Here is an 18,949-nt window from a genome sequence, read left to right as displayed (position 1 = left end):
GTGATCCAGATATCAAGCATCACATCAATTATATTTAAATATTCACCCACAAATCAATTCACCATCAGTGAGTTGGCCATGCACAATGATTAAGTGAGTGCCCACTGTGAATTAAGACTCATGCAGCACTTCCCAAAGTTCCCATCAAAGTGTCAGACAGTCAAACAGAGAGGCAGACACTGTACTGTACCATATTGACTATAGATTTTATCATCATTTTCTCCTCGCTTCCCGCCTCGCCTTCTCTTATCTTTACCACTGGTACCTCCATTACTCTGATGGCCTGTAAAAACCAACCAGCAGGAAGTGGATGTTAAACACTGGCATTTGAAAGAAGGATAGCAGAACAAAAAGAGAGGAGGAGGAAAAGAAGATTGAGAGAGAATGAGTAACAAAGACAGAGTAAAAGAGAATGCCAGAGACAAATTCATACAAAATAATCTCACATGAGGACAGAAGGAGAATGGCTGGGTTTGGGAATGAAGGAAGGAGGAGGTGAGGAAGAGATGGGTGGGGCCTGTGTCCTTGCAAAGTCTAAAGACAGTGACTTCAAACAACTATCAGGCTCCAGAGGGGGTAGGCTGGGGAGGAGAAGAAGTTTCCGTTAAAAATTAATATAAAAGTTCAAAGCCGTCGGGAAGGAGGAGAGGAGGAAAAGAACAGGACAAAAAGGGAAGGGGACGTGAAGAATTGGTGGGGGGGGGGCTTTTTTTCTGTGGGTTGACTGAGTAACGCCAGTGGGCGGTCAGGCAGACAATCGGGAGCGCTCTGATGGAGCTGTCGGCAGATGTCTTTGGATGTGGCTGCGCTGCAGATTGGCAGGGAGAAATAGATGATTTAAGCAGGAAGCTTTCAGAAGTGACAGGACTCAGGAGACCTGGAAAGGAAGTCGTTCTAACAGCACTTAGTCTGCTGCCACACCTCCAAATCACCTTCACATGGTGCTACTCAAAGACACAAAATCAGATGCTGCTTACTGTGGCAGACACAAACACACACTGATGGACACGTAAAGATCCCTGCGAAAAACTACGCATTTTGACAAAAAATGTTATGCTGCAGATTTCAACAGCCTTATGAGCTACATTTTCATTTTGTTAAAAGGAAATATAAAATTTCTTGGTTCTGTAGTGATTCAATTAAAAGGTCTCAAATTGAAGAAAGTGAGATTAGTGAGATGTCTTTTTTGATTATAAAGCAGGTCTAGGTTCTATATAAATACAGTGAAAATATCAAAGCGTTCAGTCCACAGACAAAATGCACACAGCCCGTGTTCAAAAACTGTGTCTCAAAATGAGCCGTCAGGACTTTGTGTTGTTACAACAAAACACTCACCACCCTCAGCTACGCCCCCAGCACAGCCCACCTGGACCCAGTGTCCAACCCTGCAAGATTTGTTTTTTCCAATTGTTTACCTTGAATCCTCTGATTGGCCGACTGACATATTGTTGCTAGAGGTCCAGGGAGAAGCTCAAAAGTGCAGTAAGTCCACTTGCATTTTGTGAATCCAAAAGGGTTGGTGGTTTGATCCCAGGGTCCTCCCGTCCATATGACTAACTGTCCTTGAGCAAAACACTGAACCCCATGTCACAAGCAGTGGGCAGGTCAGATTTTGACTCACATTTTGATACTTTCACACTATCTATATAGCACCTAGCTTTATAATCAAAAGGACAAATAAATCTCACTTTCTACAATATAGGTAGGTAGCTAGGTAGTGAGCTCACAATTTAGGCTGAAATTATAGTCAGGACGGGGAGAATGAATGGATGTATTGACACACCAGCCACAGCTAGCAGCTGTTTAAAAAGAAAATCACAAGTCACCCATGTCTATGCAGAAGCTACACTTAAATACTTTAGGTTGAGAAAGCTCTGCAGGCTGCCAAATATCTCAGACTTGAGGCAGCAAAAAATGACTTTACAACTTAAATTCAGCTATAATGTCTGTGTGAAATTATTTAAATTGGAAAATTAGAAAAGAAGTTCAATAGTCACTGGTTACATCATTAATACCAATGAGTAGTGAACAGTTAATTTGAAAACAATAAAGATTTTAAATTAATCTCTACTTTAAATTAGGGCTATAACTGATCATTTTCATTAACAATTAATCTACAAAACATTTTCTTGATTTATGCTTTGATCTATAAAACATCCGGAGGTGCCGTAATCAAACGCAGGGGTTGACTTAAGTATTTTCCGTCACTGACTGAATTTTTTTTTAACGATAATGGAAAAATCAGAAGATCAATCCGTCATTTTGAAAGATTAGGGGGAAAAAAGGCGTGATCATCACTAAAACTTTCATTTATTTGTTTATGCACTTCAAATATTGTGGCTGCCTGGATGAACATTCTTCCTCCGATAAGAATGTAGTGCTAAGAAGCAAGTTGTATTGTATAGATGCAGCCAATAGGAATAATGTTTTTTGGGGTTTTTTTTTTTATCTATGACACTCGAAGGAAATCATTCAAGAATATAGGATGGGCACACCAACACAGATGAAATTATGCTTTTAAAATACAATATACCAACCAGTCAGTGGCACCCATCTATCAATAAATCAAATTCAATACAAGCATGCATATTTTTACCGTCACTGATATTTGTATTTTCATTAGTCATTAACTGACATCAATGTGGGATTTTCATGTCCCTAATACATCCTAATTCAGATGTTTTTCCCACCTGAGACAATCTGGGAGAAAAAAAACTGAACACTCAAATTACAGGGAAATTCAACAGTAAATAATGGCAGAAACTTCTCATCTACTGACAGTTATAACCCAAAAGTACTGTCCAGCAGAACAGAGTTTCCATGTCCTACTTATCAAATCGAGAAAAGCAGCGACATTGAGTCAGATTGTGGAGGCCTGCCTCCTTAATAGAAACCAGTGGACCACAGTGTACCTTCGGGGTTAACAGAGGATTGATGTACCTGTAGTGCTTTGACCAGCGCTCCATTTCTGCACGCTTCTCCCACGAGAACAACCCTCGTCTCCACTTTTGGCAGCATATCTGAGGAAGCAACAAGGACAGAATGAAAAAGAAGTAAAAAGGGAAAGAGGAACGAGAAACACACCCACAATCAAAGAAGAATTGATAAAATGACAGATAAAGGAGCAGGTCATCTCTGGGAAGTGATGCAAGTTTTCACATTTTGCCTGACAACCAGGGTACCTGTCAGTAGAGGTCGACCGTGGATTTTTGAAGGCTGAGATAATAACAATAGCAAGCAGCAAAAAAGCCAATAGTCGATTCATTGGAAGAGAAAACACAGAAATTGTAAGTAAAGTAAAAGTTGAATAGTTTCTTTTCCTCCCCTTCTGCCTGCAATGTATCCTGGACAAAGAGCTGATATTGCTACATTACACATTTGAGAGATAACTTTTGTGGAGAGAAAATCTGAAAAAGTCAGATATGACATGAATGCCACTGGTCAGCCTCGCTGTAAACGTTCAGCTGCAGGACTGCAAAGGTTAAGCCCACATTTTCCAATCCTGTAGCCAGAATAATGCGTTTTTCATGGAGGGGAAAGTTTTCACAAAGTAAGACTGCCACTTCATGGGGATTATTATCAGGAGTTAATCACACAGATATTTTGAGTAAAAGTGGCCATAAAATAATCAGATATGGCCATTGGCCCATATTTTCATACTTTAACCAAGCACACCTATAGCATGCATATAATTTATGTTTTATATAAGGTTCATTTTCATTTAAATATAAATTATCTCAGTTACACAATGACATTAACTTGACTTTGTGGATGGGGCCTTTTTGTAAAAAAGTGATGTATGTTCTCCTATGACCAATGTAGCCAGTGCAGCCATCTACAGACTAACAAAACTGAAACAAACTAAACTAAAAAGGACAAAGAGGTTGAAAACTATTTCAACAAAAACTGCACATTGTAACTTTCACAAAGGTAGGATTTGACCACACGGCAGATGACACAAAGGAGCTTCCTACTTTCTCTCTGAGTGATCATTTTACAATAAATATAGCCAAAATTTCTTGTTCTGTTGTCTGACAACAGAAACCGAAAATCATAAATGAGAACAGGTTTATTGGGAATTAAGTTATATCAAAATAGTGTACTCGTGAGCACAGTGTACGAGAGAAGCAAACAGATAAAGAGCGGAAACCAGCTGACACTTGGCAGAATGCAAATAGCCTACAATACAGTACAGCCATATACTATGTTTGTTTGCTTGTTTCAGGTTTTAGTGCATCGTTTTTTCACAGCATTTTGGAATCTGTAGAATTGCTGTGTTTGTCATTCTGATAAAGTAATAGCTTTTTGGCTTGCACACAGGAAAATCCTGATTTAACACTCTAGTGGGTATTAACTACACTGAAACTGAAGGTCACATATGGTGTTTATGCATATATGCAATTTTTAACAACAGCAGCAGTTTGGGAATTAAGAGATTAGAGAGATTTAGAGAAAGGAGAAGGAAGGAGAGAACAAAAAACAGTGACCTCTGCAGACTGACCTTCCCCATCTTCACATGCCATGCCCAGGAATACATGGTCCTTGGTGGTTTCAGCAATCCTTGAATCATAGACCGAAGAATCCACCAACAGACTCCGAGCTGTCCCTAAAGTCACTATGCTGCTGTCAGCCATGGCAGGAACCTAAGGAGGCACCAAACTGTCCAAACTATCAAAAGTTACAGGGAATGAGCAGAGAGCAACACAGAGGGAGAACACAGTAAGGCAGAGAGGAGGGAGAAAGTATAGCACCAAGGAAGAAAAGAAGAAGGGTGACAACTGTCAAACTAAAGGCAAGAGACAACACTTGGCATGACTTCAAACACAAATACTGCCTGAGTCTGACAATTCAGCTGGAGAAAAAGCAACACATTTATGAACTTTGATAACTTTGGTAAAACTAGGCAAGGTGGATAAATTTATATTCTGAAACTTTCAATTTATTAGGTTGCTTACATAACAGCCAAAAAACAGCCGCTGCCAGACTGAATGAAAAGTAGTTGGCATCGCAGATTAGTTGCGTTATGCACAATAAATCTCAGTGTTGACAAAAAAAAAACACAGTAATATCAATGGTTTTGGCTAAAGAGGGCAAAAAGTATCGAGGTAAACAGGTCAATGAAGCAACGAATTAGCACGTTTTCCAGACTAGACAAACTAATTAAGTTAGACAATTTATAGATGTGAATTAACGTTACTTTTCCGTCTCATATATTCTCCTATGCTTCGTATAATGTAAAACACAAACTCATTAGGCCAACAGAACTAGCTTATTCCCCTTTAACGCTAGGCCAGTTAACGTTAGCTGCTTTCACCATGGCACCAGATTCCCTGTACCTAACATTACCAGAGCTTAACTAACGTTAAGTGGTATGGTGTGAAAAAGGAAAACTCAAAGTAGACCAAACTTACCGACTGCTTTGGTAGCTAGTACTAAAAACAACAAAAACAAAATAATAACAGGAAAGCTCAACTGGCTGCTGAACCAGTTAAATTCAGTAAGGTCTCTGGCTAACTTAGCTAGCTACCGAGCTAGTAAGATAACAACACAACGAAGAATTCCCGGTAATTCCTTTTCGGTCCAAACTTTTCAAAGATTATGTAACATGTCTCCGTTAAATCTCAAGTCTGGCATCAATGCATGTTGCCCTTTATACGTGGAAAAAGTCCAAATTCTCGAAATGTGTCTGCTTTAGTTTGATGATAGCTAACAACTTCATAATAGCACCGAGGAGGTGTCAGCCTGCTGTTAGAGCTCAATTCAAAAAGCAAGCAAAACAAGGGATCGCGCGCTGATTGGTCAAAGGGACAGTGCGTCAGCGGCTTCCGTCCGGCGAAGCCATTGATTGGTCCGTTCATTCAAATCTCGATGCACGTTGCTTGTGCTGCCTAGACTTTAGACCTTCAGGTACCGTCGGAAAAATTTTATAATTTTCCAAAACATAAATAATAATAATATTAAAACATTCTACGTATTCACAAAGGAGGATATCTTAAGCTTCATTCACTTCATGTACATTGCGTACATTACGACTTTTAGACCTACCTAGAGTCTAATATGATAAGTGAAAAGTAAGTTATACTCTTTATTCTGCTGCTGCAGTGATTTTTTTCCCCATAACAGTAAAAGCAACATTTACCAGATCTAGTTCTAGTTCTAGTATATTCTCTGCAGCAAAAACACCTGACCTGAATAGGCTTGGGAAGTGGCAATTAGAAATACTGAAGTCACATGGTATAAGTCACAAGGAGTAAATGAAAACAACAAAGATATATACAACCTGGGTTTAGACTACTTTACAGAGAACAAACGTTATATGCTAGATAGTTCCACCTCTCAGACTAAAGGGGAGATGAAGAGCGCATTTCCAAGGGGGTTTTGTTTGAAAGTGTAAAGTAGGATTCTAAAAGGCCCGGAGCTCTGTGAACTGGCTTTTGATTCCCCAGGATTGACAAAACTGTGAAACAGGTGTGTTCAGCACACACACTGAATTCCTCTCAGGTAGACAACAACTCCTTTGTTTTAGTTTAGGCACATACAGTGCACACGCAAACAAAACCCACCCTTCATACTACTACATGCACAGTCCAACTTTTTCCCTGGCATTTTTTTCATTTTGTAAAATTTGTTAGAGTAGGGACAAGCATATAGCATGAACCAGTGCCATATTCCACAGCATTCATATCTTAAACTAGTTTGCAATGCCTGTCGTTACTAATCTGGAATGTTGGATCATGCATCCCTATACTGTTCTCGGGAGGACCCTTTCTTTATTCACGTTCCACTTTACTGTTGTTTTCACACATATGCATGCCATGCATACAGGTAAACTAAATGTTCTTCATGGATCACAGTGCAACATAGAACAGACATTAAGTAAATGCGCAAAACGGTAATAAGTGAAATAAAACATAATTGTGAACTAAAACTAATAAATGTGAGGTAAAAATTAGTATAACACATACAAACACCATACAACAGCCTACTCTAATAGGGCATGGCTCAACACTGTGACAAACACTCAAGCAACAGCCTGGCTCATTAGCAGCTTCAGTTGTAAATAAGGTGCAACAAGATATTTGTTGTAAACCTTACTGTAAACAAATGATTGGTAGCTTATGCTGCACAGTGCAGTGGATTATCAGGTACAGAGGGTTAAAGTGATGCATACAGTCAGTTAGTGTGCATGTGGTGGATGCAGGCCCATGGTATTGTCTGTGGGGAGGATTGAGTTGGCCTAGGTGTGCAAGCTGTTGAGGATCTTCACAGTTTAAGGGAACAAGCTGTAGCAAAGCCTGGTAGAGGAGGCCCTGAAGCTTCGGTACCTCCCTCCTGCTGTATGGTAGGAGGGCGAAGAGGCTGTGGATGGGGTTCGCCACAATGCTGAGCGCTTTGGGGATGAAACTGTGCTTCACAGGTGTCTTTTATGGAGAGAAGTACTGATGATCTTTTCTGCTGTTTTCACTGTCCATTGTAAAGTCTCACACACAGAGACGTTGAAGTTCCCCAGTTCCAGACTGTGATGCAGTTGGTCAAGATACTTTCAATGGTGCCTCTGTAGAATGCAGTGAAGCTGGGTGGAGGACAGCTCACTTTCTTCAGGTGACGGACGAAGTGGAGACGCTGCCTTCTTGGAAAGTGCTGTCACATGTGAAGTCCAGGCCTGTCCTCTGTTTCAACCACAAACACGTGTAACTGAGGAGACAAGACGAAATGACTTTGAACCTAATTTAATCTTAACACTTAGACCGAACCAGAGTCCTAAGCCACTGCAGCTGCACTCATGATGCAACAACTGGCCGGTGTTTGGAGAATGGACTTCATCTTTCCGTGCTTGTGAAGGAATTGGATTCATCAAAAGAAATACAACAAGCTGTCATATTGCACAAAAACACACAAAGCATTTAGAGACATACACAATGATGCAATCAGACAGACACAAAGTTAAAAAGACAAACAGACACACACAAAGTGGCCCTTTGGGAAGAAGGATGTGGTCTGGAGGATAGTGAAGACGTATACTTCCAACAGTTCCTTTGCTTTTCTTCTTCTACATTGACTTTTGTTGTGAAATCCTTAGTATGCACGTCGTATTCCTGTGGCTGTCGGACAGCTCCCCCAGTCATCTTATTGACACATGCAGACACAATCTCTGTCTGTCTTTCTGCATTCAGCCCTCAGGAGGTTGACTGTGCGGAACAAAGCTTTGTCAAGACCATATCCTCTGTCTATCCAGGTCTGTCCTCTCTACACTTCCTCAAACCTTTATATTTCCAGCTCATTCCTCTGCTCTTTGATGCTCAGTCACCAAACACACACAAATATGAATAGACACAAATGTAAAGGGAGACCACACGATCTTGAGATATAAGCAGGCCACCGTACGGATATAAATGCAGCCAGGTAAAACTGTTTTACCAACTCCTTCTTTTTCTGAGTAGTTGTATGCCACTTTTGAGGATGTTCTTAGGGTGTAAAGTTATAGTACACACCAAAGTAAGAAAACTAATTTACAAAATACCTATTTCAGAATGAGCATGTGTCTCTCATAACTTCCATCTTCTAATTGTTGCATCTGCATCAGCTCAGGGAATATACATATAAAATGTGAAAGTGAGTGAAATTTGCTCATGTTTCAGAAATCACAGGTTATTGACAAAGAAACAAAAGCAAATGTATCAATGATCAGTAAAACGTTGTGATAATGATCAGTGCTAATGTCACTTTCATGACAAAAGAGTGATGATAGGTCAAGCCTTGATCAGTATTGCATGTAAAGGAGGCTACAGAGTATGGGTTTGATTTTTGTATCTCTAGCTTCTAAAACTGAATTAGATGATACAAAAAACACAAACAGATTGACAAATTGAAAACAAAGCCACGGGTTAGTTAAATTTATTTGGAAATGAAAGTAAAATTATTACCTAAACCAATTACAGGTCAACCTGGTTGAACTTTGACCTAGTTGCGTACAGTTTTCCTGTACAAAGTGGGACTTATAGTAACATTTCGATTTTGACATCTTACTTTCAATGTTACTGCCAAATGAAGAGGTTAAGATCATCTGACCAAAGTGTTGGACAGATTATTTCATATTGGACATATTCATGAAAACAAAGGCTAGAATACAAGTTGTAATAGACCACAGTTTTTCTTTAAGACTTGTGACATAAAGCATGATGGTTACCACACGTACCCTACAATACCTCATAATTGCTATGATTGTTGATCGCTAAGCATTGCCCCCAACACCACCCCTCTGCCCCGCTTTCCCTGCCAACATGAACACAGTGTCACACTAAAAAATAAAGTGAAATGAAATGGCAATTCTGTATCTGATTATCAGGCTATATAAACTTTTTAATCCTACACACAAAGATGCAGGCAGGGGGGTGAAAATGGTGCTTACATTATGACTGGTTGTCTATGCATACACATTGTTAAAAAGCAAGTACATTTGGAGCCTAAAATGTTCCAAAGAGAATACACTGTCTATATTTTTATTTACATTAAACAGATTTAGATTTTTTTCTATGTCTGGAAACAATACAGACACTTTTAAGATATTGTCATCTATTCTATATATATATTCTTCTATCCAAAACAGCAATTTTGTCATAACTCTCACACATATTTATTCATCCATAAAAACTGAACCTTCAAGAGAGTTATCTCCCTTATCTCTTAAATGTTGTTGATTCATGGGATGCTCCAATTAACTGTATGCAAAGCTCCCTGGCCTTGTGTCTCTTCAACATGTCTGCATAAAGTTTTTAACTCATACAGTATACTGGGTGCAGCTGCCACTTCATATTGCAGTACACCTCCTATATCTCACCATGGTATCATAGTATCATGTAAAGTCTATTTACAGTAGAAATCGAATGATATTGCAAATGACTGCAATGCCGTGTTGAATATATACTGCATCTGGAGTGAAAGTTGGGTGCATCTTTGTTAACAGCATCAGTCTGCAGAAGAGGCAGCAGACAGTGTCGTGACCTCTAAATATAAAGTCTACAATCAGTGGATCAGTCCATGCAGGTGGAAGTAGTGATTAACTGCAAAACAAGGGAAGGCACTTAATGACCACTGAAAGGCACAAAAAGTTTCTTGCTAAGAGTTTACTTTTAAGATCTGCTCTGAACTGCCACGAGAGAGGCTGTCAAAGATTTCATACACGAAACACAGTAAAATATCAAATCTACATACAAGGTAATTTTACATAGCATGAAACATCATCTACATCTTGGCGCTGTGATTTTATTTTCCATTTGACCAGGCAAATTCTCGTCCAGTGATGTGTAACACTTTAGTTTCCAAGCAACTTTACTGCCAGTAAGTAAGGTCATTAACTTAGTCATTTATGTGGCCAAGGCTGAGATAATTTGTACAATTCATCTCTGTCCTGAATGTCTAAAATGAATTTATACCTGTTAAATAAATGTGGATTATGAAACACAGGCAACAAATTGTAATAGGTGCCTCTGTTTCAGACTCACCTAAATTGTCAAGATGTCTTGCAATAATGGCCCATAGGTGCAAATTTGTGTTTCTAAGTTAAACTGGAGACAAAGGATTAACCAAACTGTAAGATCATTTTTGGCATAGTGGCCACACACAGTATTGCAGGTTCACGTAGGAGACACAGCGCTGATCGTACAGTAGTATCACTGCTCTATTCAGGGTACGAACAGTTCGCGCCCTAAGAATCATACACTTACATGGATTTGCCGATAGAGCTCATGAGGGCGACAATTATCTAGTTCTGATTGAACTCCTGGTTTAAATGTTTGTGATTTGCTCAGAAACCTTTTTCTCTCGCTCATCTTGAGGTCAGTATGTGTTAGTAGGGCCGGGCTGTAGTTTGTTTAGTCGGGTAATGGTAAAGGGTAAAGGCTAATGTTCTTTGTTCGGCGGGTTTGGTTGTCAGGAGGAGAGCCTCGTCTTTATCACAACAGATGGGCAGACTGACAGATAGTGTTAATTCTTGTGTTACAGCACCCAAATCACAAATGAAAATATCTCAATATTCATCATAGAATAATAAACACAACAAATAACAAAAATATAGTAAAAAAAAAACAAAAATCATAGTGTGCAAGGTTGTTCAAACAGAGTGGAATTTGGTTGAACCAGTAACTATGGAGCTGAGATTTGTGAGAGGTGCAGAGCAGTAAAGACCTGTAAAGTATTATTGCTATAGGCGGGAAATATTTCCTGTATCGGTCCTTGAGACGGCAGAGTTGAACCAGTCTGTTAGAAAAAGTGCTCTGTTGCCTGTCCAGTAGGTGGTGGAGTGGGTGTTCAGGATTATCCATAATGGATAACAGTCCAGCGTCCCCCTCTACCACCATTTCAAAGATGTCTGGTTTGCAGCCAATTACAGAGCTGGCCTTCTTGGGTCAGTTTATTCAGTCTGTTGGTTTCACTGGCTTTGATGCTGCTCCCCCAGCAGTCTACAGTGAAGTACAGCGCACTGGCAACAACCGACCTGGTAGAAGATTTGCAACATCCTGCTGCACATGTTGAAGGATCTCAAACTTCCTCAAGAAGTAGTGTCTGCTCTTCCCTTTCTTATTTACAGACTCGGCGTCTTCCAGTCCAGTCTGTTGTCAATGTGGACGCCCAGGTAGAGGAGACAGTGGGCAGTTGCAACACTTTTTGGATTTCTCTCAATTACTCAGACTATTTGGACAAAACCAACCAAACTTTTATATACTTAACTTACATCTGCCTGCTAATTACCCATACCATTTAAAGATGATCACATATGACATATGACATACATGTTGAATGTGTCTTCTGTCTTCCAGGTGGGAGGACAGTCGTGTCATTGCTAGCATGTTTCTGATTGGAGGAATAAGACTTCTTGCAACTGTCCCTTGTTACAGCCTGCAGAGTCATCAAAGAACTTCTGCAAGTGGCATGACCCGGAGTTATACTGAAAGTCTGAGGTGTACAAGGTGAACAGGAATGGAGACAGTACAGTCGCCTGTGGAGCCTGTACTAATCACCACCAAATCAATAGCACTACCTAGTCGGACAAACTGTAGTCAGTCTGTCAGATAATTGGTAATGCTTATGCTTTTTAGCCACAAGGAAGTGCTTCAACCCCTTTGTTTTGTCTTCTAAGTCCCTGTCTAAATATTTTGTGTTGTGTGGATTGACATTTGCTGCTTGTGATCACCTTGCAGCTGACCAGTTTGATAATATAGCGTACAGTGTGAAGTATTGCTGGAGATGGGAAGAAAATAAGAGACTTTATTCTACAGCAGACAGACATTGACTGCTGTTTACGCAGCAGCGCTAATTAGATCAGTTATAAAAAACCAAATAATGTATAATATAATAAAATCAAAATATAATATAACACAAAAATTTTACCTGATGATGGCACTAGAAGAAAAGTGAGGGCTTCACCAAAGTTACAATTAGTCCTGAGGGCGATGGGAATGTGTGCACCGCATTTCATGGCAATCCATATAGTAACTGTGGAGATATTACGGTCAACCTATTGGTGTGAAGTCAGGGGATTCATCCTCGTAGCACCACGTCTGTACAGAATTTCATCTCAATTAATTCAGTAGTTAAAACCGAAGCGACCAACCTTGACATCCCTAGAGCCACACATGGCTAGCATGGCTAAAAATCTTAATTACTGTGATGAAAAAAAAGAAGCATGTTTCACAGCTTTTTTTTGTCAGCATGTAGCAAATACTATATGTTCAAAACAAATGTTTCCTCTTTATAATAAGAAATGTAGTTGTGGTGGACATCATTTTCTAGGAGACAGTTTGAAAAGTAAGGAACTATAAGCATCCTGATACAAATGGCATCCTTAAGTCAAATCCATGTCAGTATCTAAAAGCCAGATAGACAACCTGAAGCATTTAAGACTTACAACACACACTTTCCTCTCTTTAAATTATGGTTATGGTGGAAATCAGATAAGAAAGTTAGCACCAGTCACAGACAATACATTCTGCTTTAAGTTTAACAGGAATAGCTTGTTCTCTTCTCCTTGAGGAGGGGAGCAGAGGCCTGGCTGGAATGGTAATGATTCGCAGAGGTGCTGCTCCGATATCCCCGAGGAGCCACTGATCACTGACAAAATAACAGATGTACACCAGGGCTTTTCATGATGCCTGTATTTCATCACGTACTTCAACCTAAGGAAAAGCCATTTACACCTATCACCTTGATAGTCGTGTCTGCAACAACAACAGGCGGATAGACAACAGCTTTACCAGTTCCCTTCCTATTTCTTTCCCTTTCACTACCCAACTCACAATAATTATATTTAATTTTAGTACACTCTTAAAATAAAACAAGTCGCGATGACATGCAGGCTACAGGAATCTTCTCAGACAGCACATGAATTCACCGCCTGCTGGCACAGACTTAAATAACATCTCATTTGATCACTCACAGGTCTTGTCTGGGAGATAGAGAACACAGCAAGGTGTTGGAAAAGTATCACAACTCTTCCATTCTCACTCTGTTTTATTTTCTCTCAGTGTCAATGCTTGTGCTTGTGTTATGTGCTTTTACAACACAAGTGGAATGCTTGTTTTCCTCTTGTTCATGGTTCTACAGTGACAAAAGACACAAAGAGAAAGTCAAGGATGATGTAAAGAAATTGTTGTGTGATTGCATGCTTGACGACTGGAAAAGATTTCCACTTGAATGCCAGTAAAGGAAAAAAGAGTGTGCAGCGCCCACATGAATCCTAATGATCTTAGCAGCATTTTCTCAACGTTTTTTTACGTTTATTTTTTATTTTTTTTCCTTAAGCAAATAGATGTGGCTTGGACTGGAAAGAGATGACATTTTCACAATAATAGCGTTCAAGCAGGGTCAACAGACCAACGCTCCAAGGCCTTGGAACAGTTCCCAGCTCTGAGTTTGAAAAAACATGATACATTGTTTCTCTGCTGAATGTTGTACTACCTTGTCATTAAGATGTATAGAGCCTGGGGACTGAGCTCTTATCTGGGTATATCAGTAATTCGTACCCTTGAGTTATCCTTATCCTTCTAATACACATAGGCCGAAATGTGAAGCAATTTACATGTATTAATCACTTTTTTTTATTGCCAATGTGTGAATGATTTGTAACGTTACTTAAAAAATGAGGCCTACCCCAACTCTCTCAGTTGCCTACAGCTAGCGGACTGATTGGACCTGGGACGAATTTTCTGTTAAATCCAAGGGTTGAGATTAAATATCTATTTCAGTGCCAACAGTGTGTAACACTAGCTAACATTAGCTTAGAAATGGAGTCAGCTAACGTCAACAAATTACTTAAGCACATAAGAAATTGTCTGAATCTGCTACTTTGTGGATTTTATGTGCATTATCTCCAATCTAACGTTGTTTGACTGACGTTAGTTTAGGGTTATCGCTGTCGCAACCCACTGACAGATCCTTTCAGTACAGTGGTTACATCACAATATTAAAGCTCTGTTCTGTTATGCTAAAACATTAGTGCAATACTGAAGCATGGCAACACATCTTATTCATAATATTCCATATAGTTCACAAGCATTGTCTTCCAGCAGAGGTAGCTATGCTGTCATTACTGAGCCTCTCGGTGAAAACTTGATGAACAGTGGTTGATAAGGCTGGCTAACTAGCTAATGCAGATGTAACATATAAAGATGTGTGACAGACTGTCTGCTTGTGTGTCTTGCCCCCTCTGAAGGAATGCATTATAGCAAATTTCCTGTCATGCAAAAAAAAAAAAAAAATTAACTTGTGTTCTCAAAAAGCGTGCTAGTGAAAATCCCATTATGTAGAGATGAGTCCAAGTAGCATAACATGTCAGAGAGATAAATCCTTTCCAAAAACAGGATTTACTCACCAAATGAACCACTTGGGTTTATGGATGAATAAACTTTGGGTTTTGCCTGTCAAACACAAACTGTGATATTTAACATCCTTTAAACATTTTTAACAGGGTGACAGATTAGGCCTATTTATGTTGTTTTCTTCTTGTGATGTTTTTTTCTGATTTGTGAGTGCAAATTATGAATTTGTACATGATTCAGTAATTCAAGAGTTTACTAATTACACAAAATATAATTTTTTTATCATTGAAGTCTGTATAAAACTTTTGGCACTGTTACGGAGGAGGTGCTGTGCTTCCAGCACAAACAGATCAAAAAACGTTTGGACACTGAAAAGGCAAAAGCTGTCACAAAGCCACAGACATTACTTCCTGTTCAGAAACCTTGTTTTTCTTTTATGTGTAATAACGGAATCATTTTATGTGATAAGATCACCTGGTTATTGAATAGTGGCTGATATCAAAGGATGCTGTCTGACTGTATTTGTCTTTGTGCTTTGGTAGGAACATTACTTTTTCAACAGGAAGTAACATGTTCTGTAAGAAATGTGGTCTTAATTTTAAGTGCTACATTTAGCATCTCTATGTATGTCCTACATGCATCTTTAAGATACGAATAATAGATAAGTTTGAAATACAAAAAAAACAGAGTGACAAAATTCATATTGTAAATGCATATTATCACAATGAAACAATATGTACAATGACCGATACAATATATAGACATGATACATTCTATAGTATTGTTAAGTGGCAATTAAATTGCAGCAGGATGCAGTACAACTGAAATATTTTCCTTGTAAAGATACAATATTTTTCATTTAACACAGGATGAACATAATATACAGCATGTTCAATAGGAGTGACTTTCTTTACAATCATACACATGACCTTTAATACAGTTCTGCCCTCTGTTACAGATGGTAATCCAGTCAGTGTCCAAATGTTTTATCTGTCTGTCTGTCAGTCCATCTGACCATTTATCCATTCATTCATCCATCCATCCTTCTAAACAACCATGAATACATCCATCCATCCATCCATCACCACCAGTCTACCTACGTAACTATCCAGTCATCCATCCATTCACTCACCCACCCATCTTCCTATCCTTCTATGCATCATCCAGTCATTTTTTTAATTTATAGTAGCTTTCTTACAGTTATCAGGGGGATATTGCACCTTTTAATATGCTTTTGGTTTCTTCTTCCCATTTCTAATAAGTTACAGACTCATTGTCAATCAAAGGAGCTGTCATCTAAACCAGTTAAAACACAAAGTTTTTGGGCTCCTTCCTGTGACATGACGTAACGTTTTTTGTAAATACAACGGTGCTGTTTTGTTAATTCTCAGCGAATTCTATTTGTCAGTAGAAATGCAATACAATGTCAAAAAAACCTCAGAGCGAGAATGATGTCCAGCAATACAGCAATCATACAGAAAATGGATCTTTATAACAAAAACAAAATACTAGAATGCGCTGCAAATGTAAATAAACATTGATGTTTACTTACATTTACAATTCATTGTACAGTGCTATTTTCCTCTCTGAATAGGTGAAGCCTTTACAGCTGATGTGAGGAAACAACCCAGGTGCTGCTTGCTAAAACAGCATTTTCCTGAAAAATCACTTGCAGGAAATAATCTAACAATTCCTGACCTTTCTCACAACTTATGTTCTCAAAAAGCGTGCTAGTGAAAATCCCATTATGTAGAGATGAGTCCAAGTAGCATAACATGTCAGAGAGATAAATCTGTTTCCTGAAACATGATTTACACTAGCACCCCATCCATCTAAAGAGGAGATGTGCCTCAGTAATGCTTAATTTGCATCAAAAGTCATTTGGCTTCTTCTGTCTGCTATTCACTGTCCATGTATAAATAATACACTGGGAAACACATTATGATTGATTTATTTTTCACATGGATTTTCTGCTGGGAAGTCATTTAGCTGTCATTAGCTAATAAAGGAAATTCTTTTAAATTAGATTTTTCTCAATTGTTGCACGCCTGACATAGCACTTTATTTTGTGGCCTATAAATGTGAATGTCTGACTAAGTGATTGACTGACTGACTGACTGACTGACTGATTGATTCTATTTATGGATTATCAAACATGTAATGAAGTTACATCATTGATCTGCCAACCAAATGTTGGAGTTTTCACTGGCTGTTACTCTCTCAAAATAAATTTGTGCAAACAGTTTCTATTACATCAAGCTTTTCAGACCCCGACCCAACGTTGTGGTTATACAATCAGGATTTTAGCAGCAGCAGAGCGGCAGCTTGGAAATGGCTTGGGAGTGACTGCTGGTTATTAACAAGTTTTTTGGGAGTTTGTCTGTATTAAAATACTATACAATACAATGCAATGATGTCATGAATATGCTAATTGGCGAATTATGTCATCCAGCTACATTTAGCAACTTTTCATGCAGGCTATAGCTACTTTCCATTGACAGATGTTAACAGCAGTTATCAACGACGTCCTCAATTCTTCACATTGACCATACATGGACCAGCCATATACTAGGTTTTGACCTAGTCTTGTTTTTGTTGTTTTGGTCTTACAGCTTTCATCAATGTTGTTTCTGGATGCATCAGAGAGCTTCTTTAGGCAAACAAGCTACCCTACACAAGCATCACATCACCTTGCTTGGCACCAGAAGGCAGACAAAGTTAGTGAAAAGTGATTTTCTATGTCTTTACACAGAATATATACTCAGTTATATTCCACAAAAGCTGGTGAAGCCCAAAACACAGCAAGAAAGACAGTTAACATGTGACTTACATTTGTCAGTTCTCCAGAAACACATGAATTCCAGTGTAACTCCATTTCTGCTTGATGTCTAGGCAAGTGTTTGCTAACATATTAGCCATATCAACTTTATAAGACTGTTTGATATAATACAAGCTCTTTCCACATAGAGTAAATCATGTTTTTTTTCCCCTCTTTCAGTGCAGAGAGAATAATGTTTGGATTATAAATTCATATATGAAACAGAGATATCGTTCAACCTCTTACCGCAATTTATAGACATAATCTGTAAGTCCGCAGAGTGTGAGAATAAGCACGTTGAGTTAACAAAGCTGATGTAACGTAATGACAGGGCAAAGAAAGGCAAGCAAGACAAATTCGAGGTTTTCTCTGGAGACTGCAGCTATTGTGGAGTATCTATAAAGCTGAAGCAGCTGAAGCGAGGCAGCAGAGGCAGAACCTGGTCCTGGACGGCTGGGCCACACCGCTAACCTCATTTGTGCATGACAGCTACCTCATTGAACTGCTACACTGTCTATTCTTGCCGAGAACCACGCATCTCACGTCTGCATAATAGGCTCCATGTCGTAACTCGAGATGCTGCACCTCACACCCCCATCTCAGGCAGGCTGTGTGGCTGCTCTAACCTGTTAACATGGGCGCCGTCACACACAGGTGAGGTATGCAGTGTGGCCAGGGCCTAAGATTTTTTGCTTCAGCGCAGCGTATCGCCAAAAACAGGAAAAAGGCCCACTCACAACCAGCACGTGGAATTTATCGCTTTTCCTGTTCTATAAGTCATAAATGGGATTTGATTTCAGGTATCCAGCCCAATCACTCTGGAATTGCAGTTTGTAATGTGAATTTATCCACATTTCGGATGTAGAGTCAGCATCCGCATCCATCAGTCTTCACTGTCATGTAGACAACAGCTGGTTGAATTAAAAGTCTTATATGGCTTTCCCATGGCGGCGTTCAGGTATGTTACGGTTCCAGCTTTTTTCAGAGGCTTCACTGAGAACCCTCAATGAGTAAGACATGAAAAACTGTGGTTTAAAAACATCAACAGGCCATATTTGTAGTCCAAACGAAGAACTACAAGTAGAAAACTAATAGTTGTTGATATTTAAAATCCATCTGAGGAAATTGCAGTTGAAAAACTAGAGTAGTTAGTTATCAGTCATGTTTGTCATCCAACAAAATGCTTGTAGTCCAATGTAATGAACTACAATAGTTAGCTGTGTTCATCTGCTGTCCTGAGACACGCTTTCCCACGTACTGGCTTCATTTTCGTCCAAATCAGAGAGCGCTGCTGTACACAGATCCGTGAAGATATCTG

General features: G+C 39.2%; 2 protein-coding genes across 14 annotated transcripts in view; both read right to left on the bottom strand.

Moving 5' to 3' along the window:
- The window catches only part of ect2 (epithelial cell transforming 2), a 42,958-nt gene extending 37,213 nt beyond the window's left edge, over positions 1-5,745 (bottom strand). For 2 of the 4 annotated variants that reach the window (XM_056379582.1, XM_056379584.1), the window contains exons 1-4: positions 5,412-5,745; positions 4,502-4,668; positions 2,941-3,020; positions 191-283 (exon numbers count right to left, since the gene is read on the bottom strand). In XM_056379582.1, the coding sequence (XP_056235557.1) occupies positions 191-283; positions 2,941-3,020; positions 4,502-4,634 (306 nt within the window). In that variant the 5' untranslated portion in view covers positions 4,635-4,668; positions 5,412-5,745. The remainder of the gene's footprint in view (positions 1-190; positions 284-2,940; positions 3,021-4,501; positions 4,669-5,411) is intronic. The other 2 variants (XM_056379583.1, XM_056379585.1) reach the window with 1 other exon arrangement.
- A 9,765-nt stretch (positions 5,746-15,510) lies between these two features.
- The window catches only part of mcf2l2 (MCF.2 cell line derived transforming sequence-like 2), a 111,711-nt gene continuing 108,272 nt past the window's right edge, over positions 15,511-18,949 (bottom strand). For all 10 annotated transcript variants that reach the window (XM_056379393.1, XM_056379397.1, XM_056379391.1 and 7 more), the window contains one exon: positions 15,511-18,946. In XM_056379393.1, the coding sequence (XP_056235368.1) occupies positions 18,855-18,946 (92 nt within the window). In that variant the 3' untranslated portion in view covers positions 15,511-18,854. The remainder of the gene's footprint in view (positions 18,947-18,949) is intronic.

This window comes from Seriola aureovittata, chromosome 6 (assembly GCF_021018895.1).
Source record: "Seriola aureovittata isolate HTS-2021-v1 ecotype China chromosome 6, ASM2101889v1, whole genome shotgun sequence".
Lineage (NCBI taxonomy): Eukaryota > Metazoa > Chordata > Actinopteri > Carangiformes > Carangidae > Seriola > Seriola aureovittata.
This window is presented reverse-complemented; position numbering and strand designations above follow the sequence as displayed.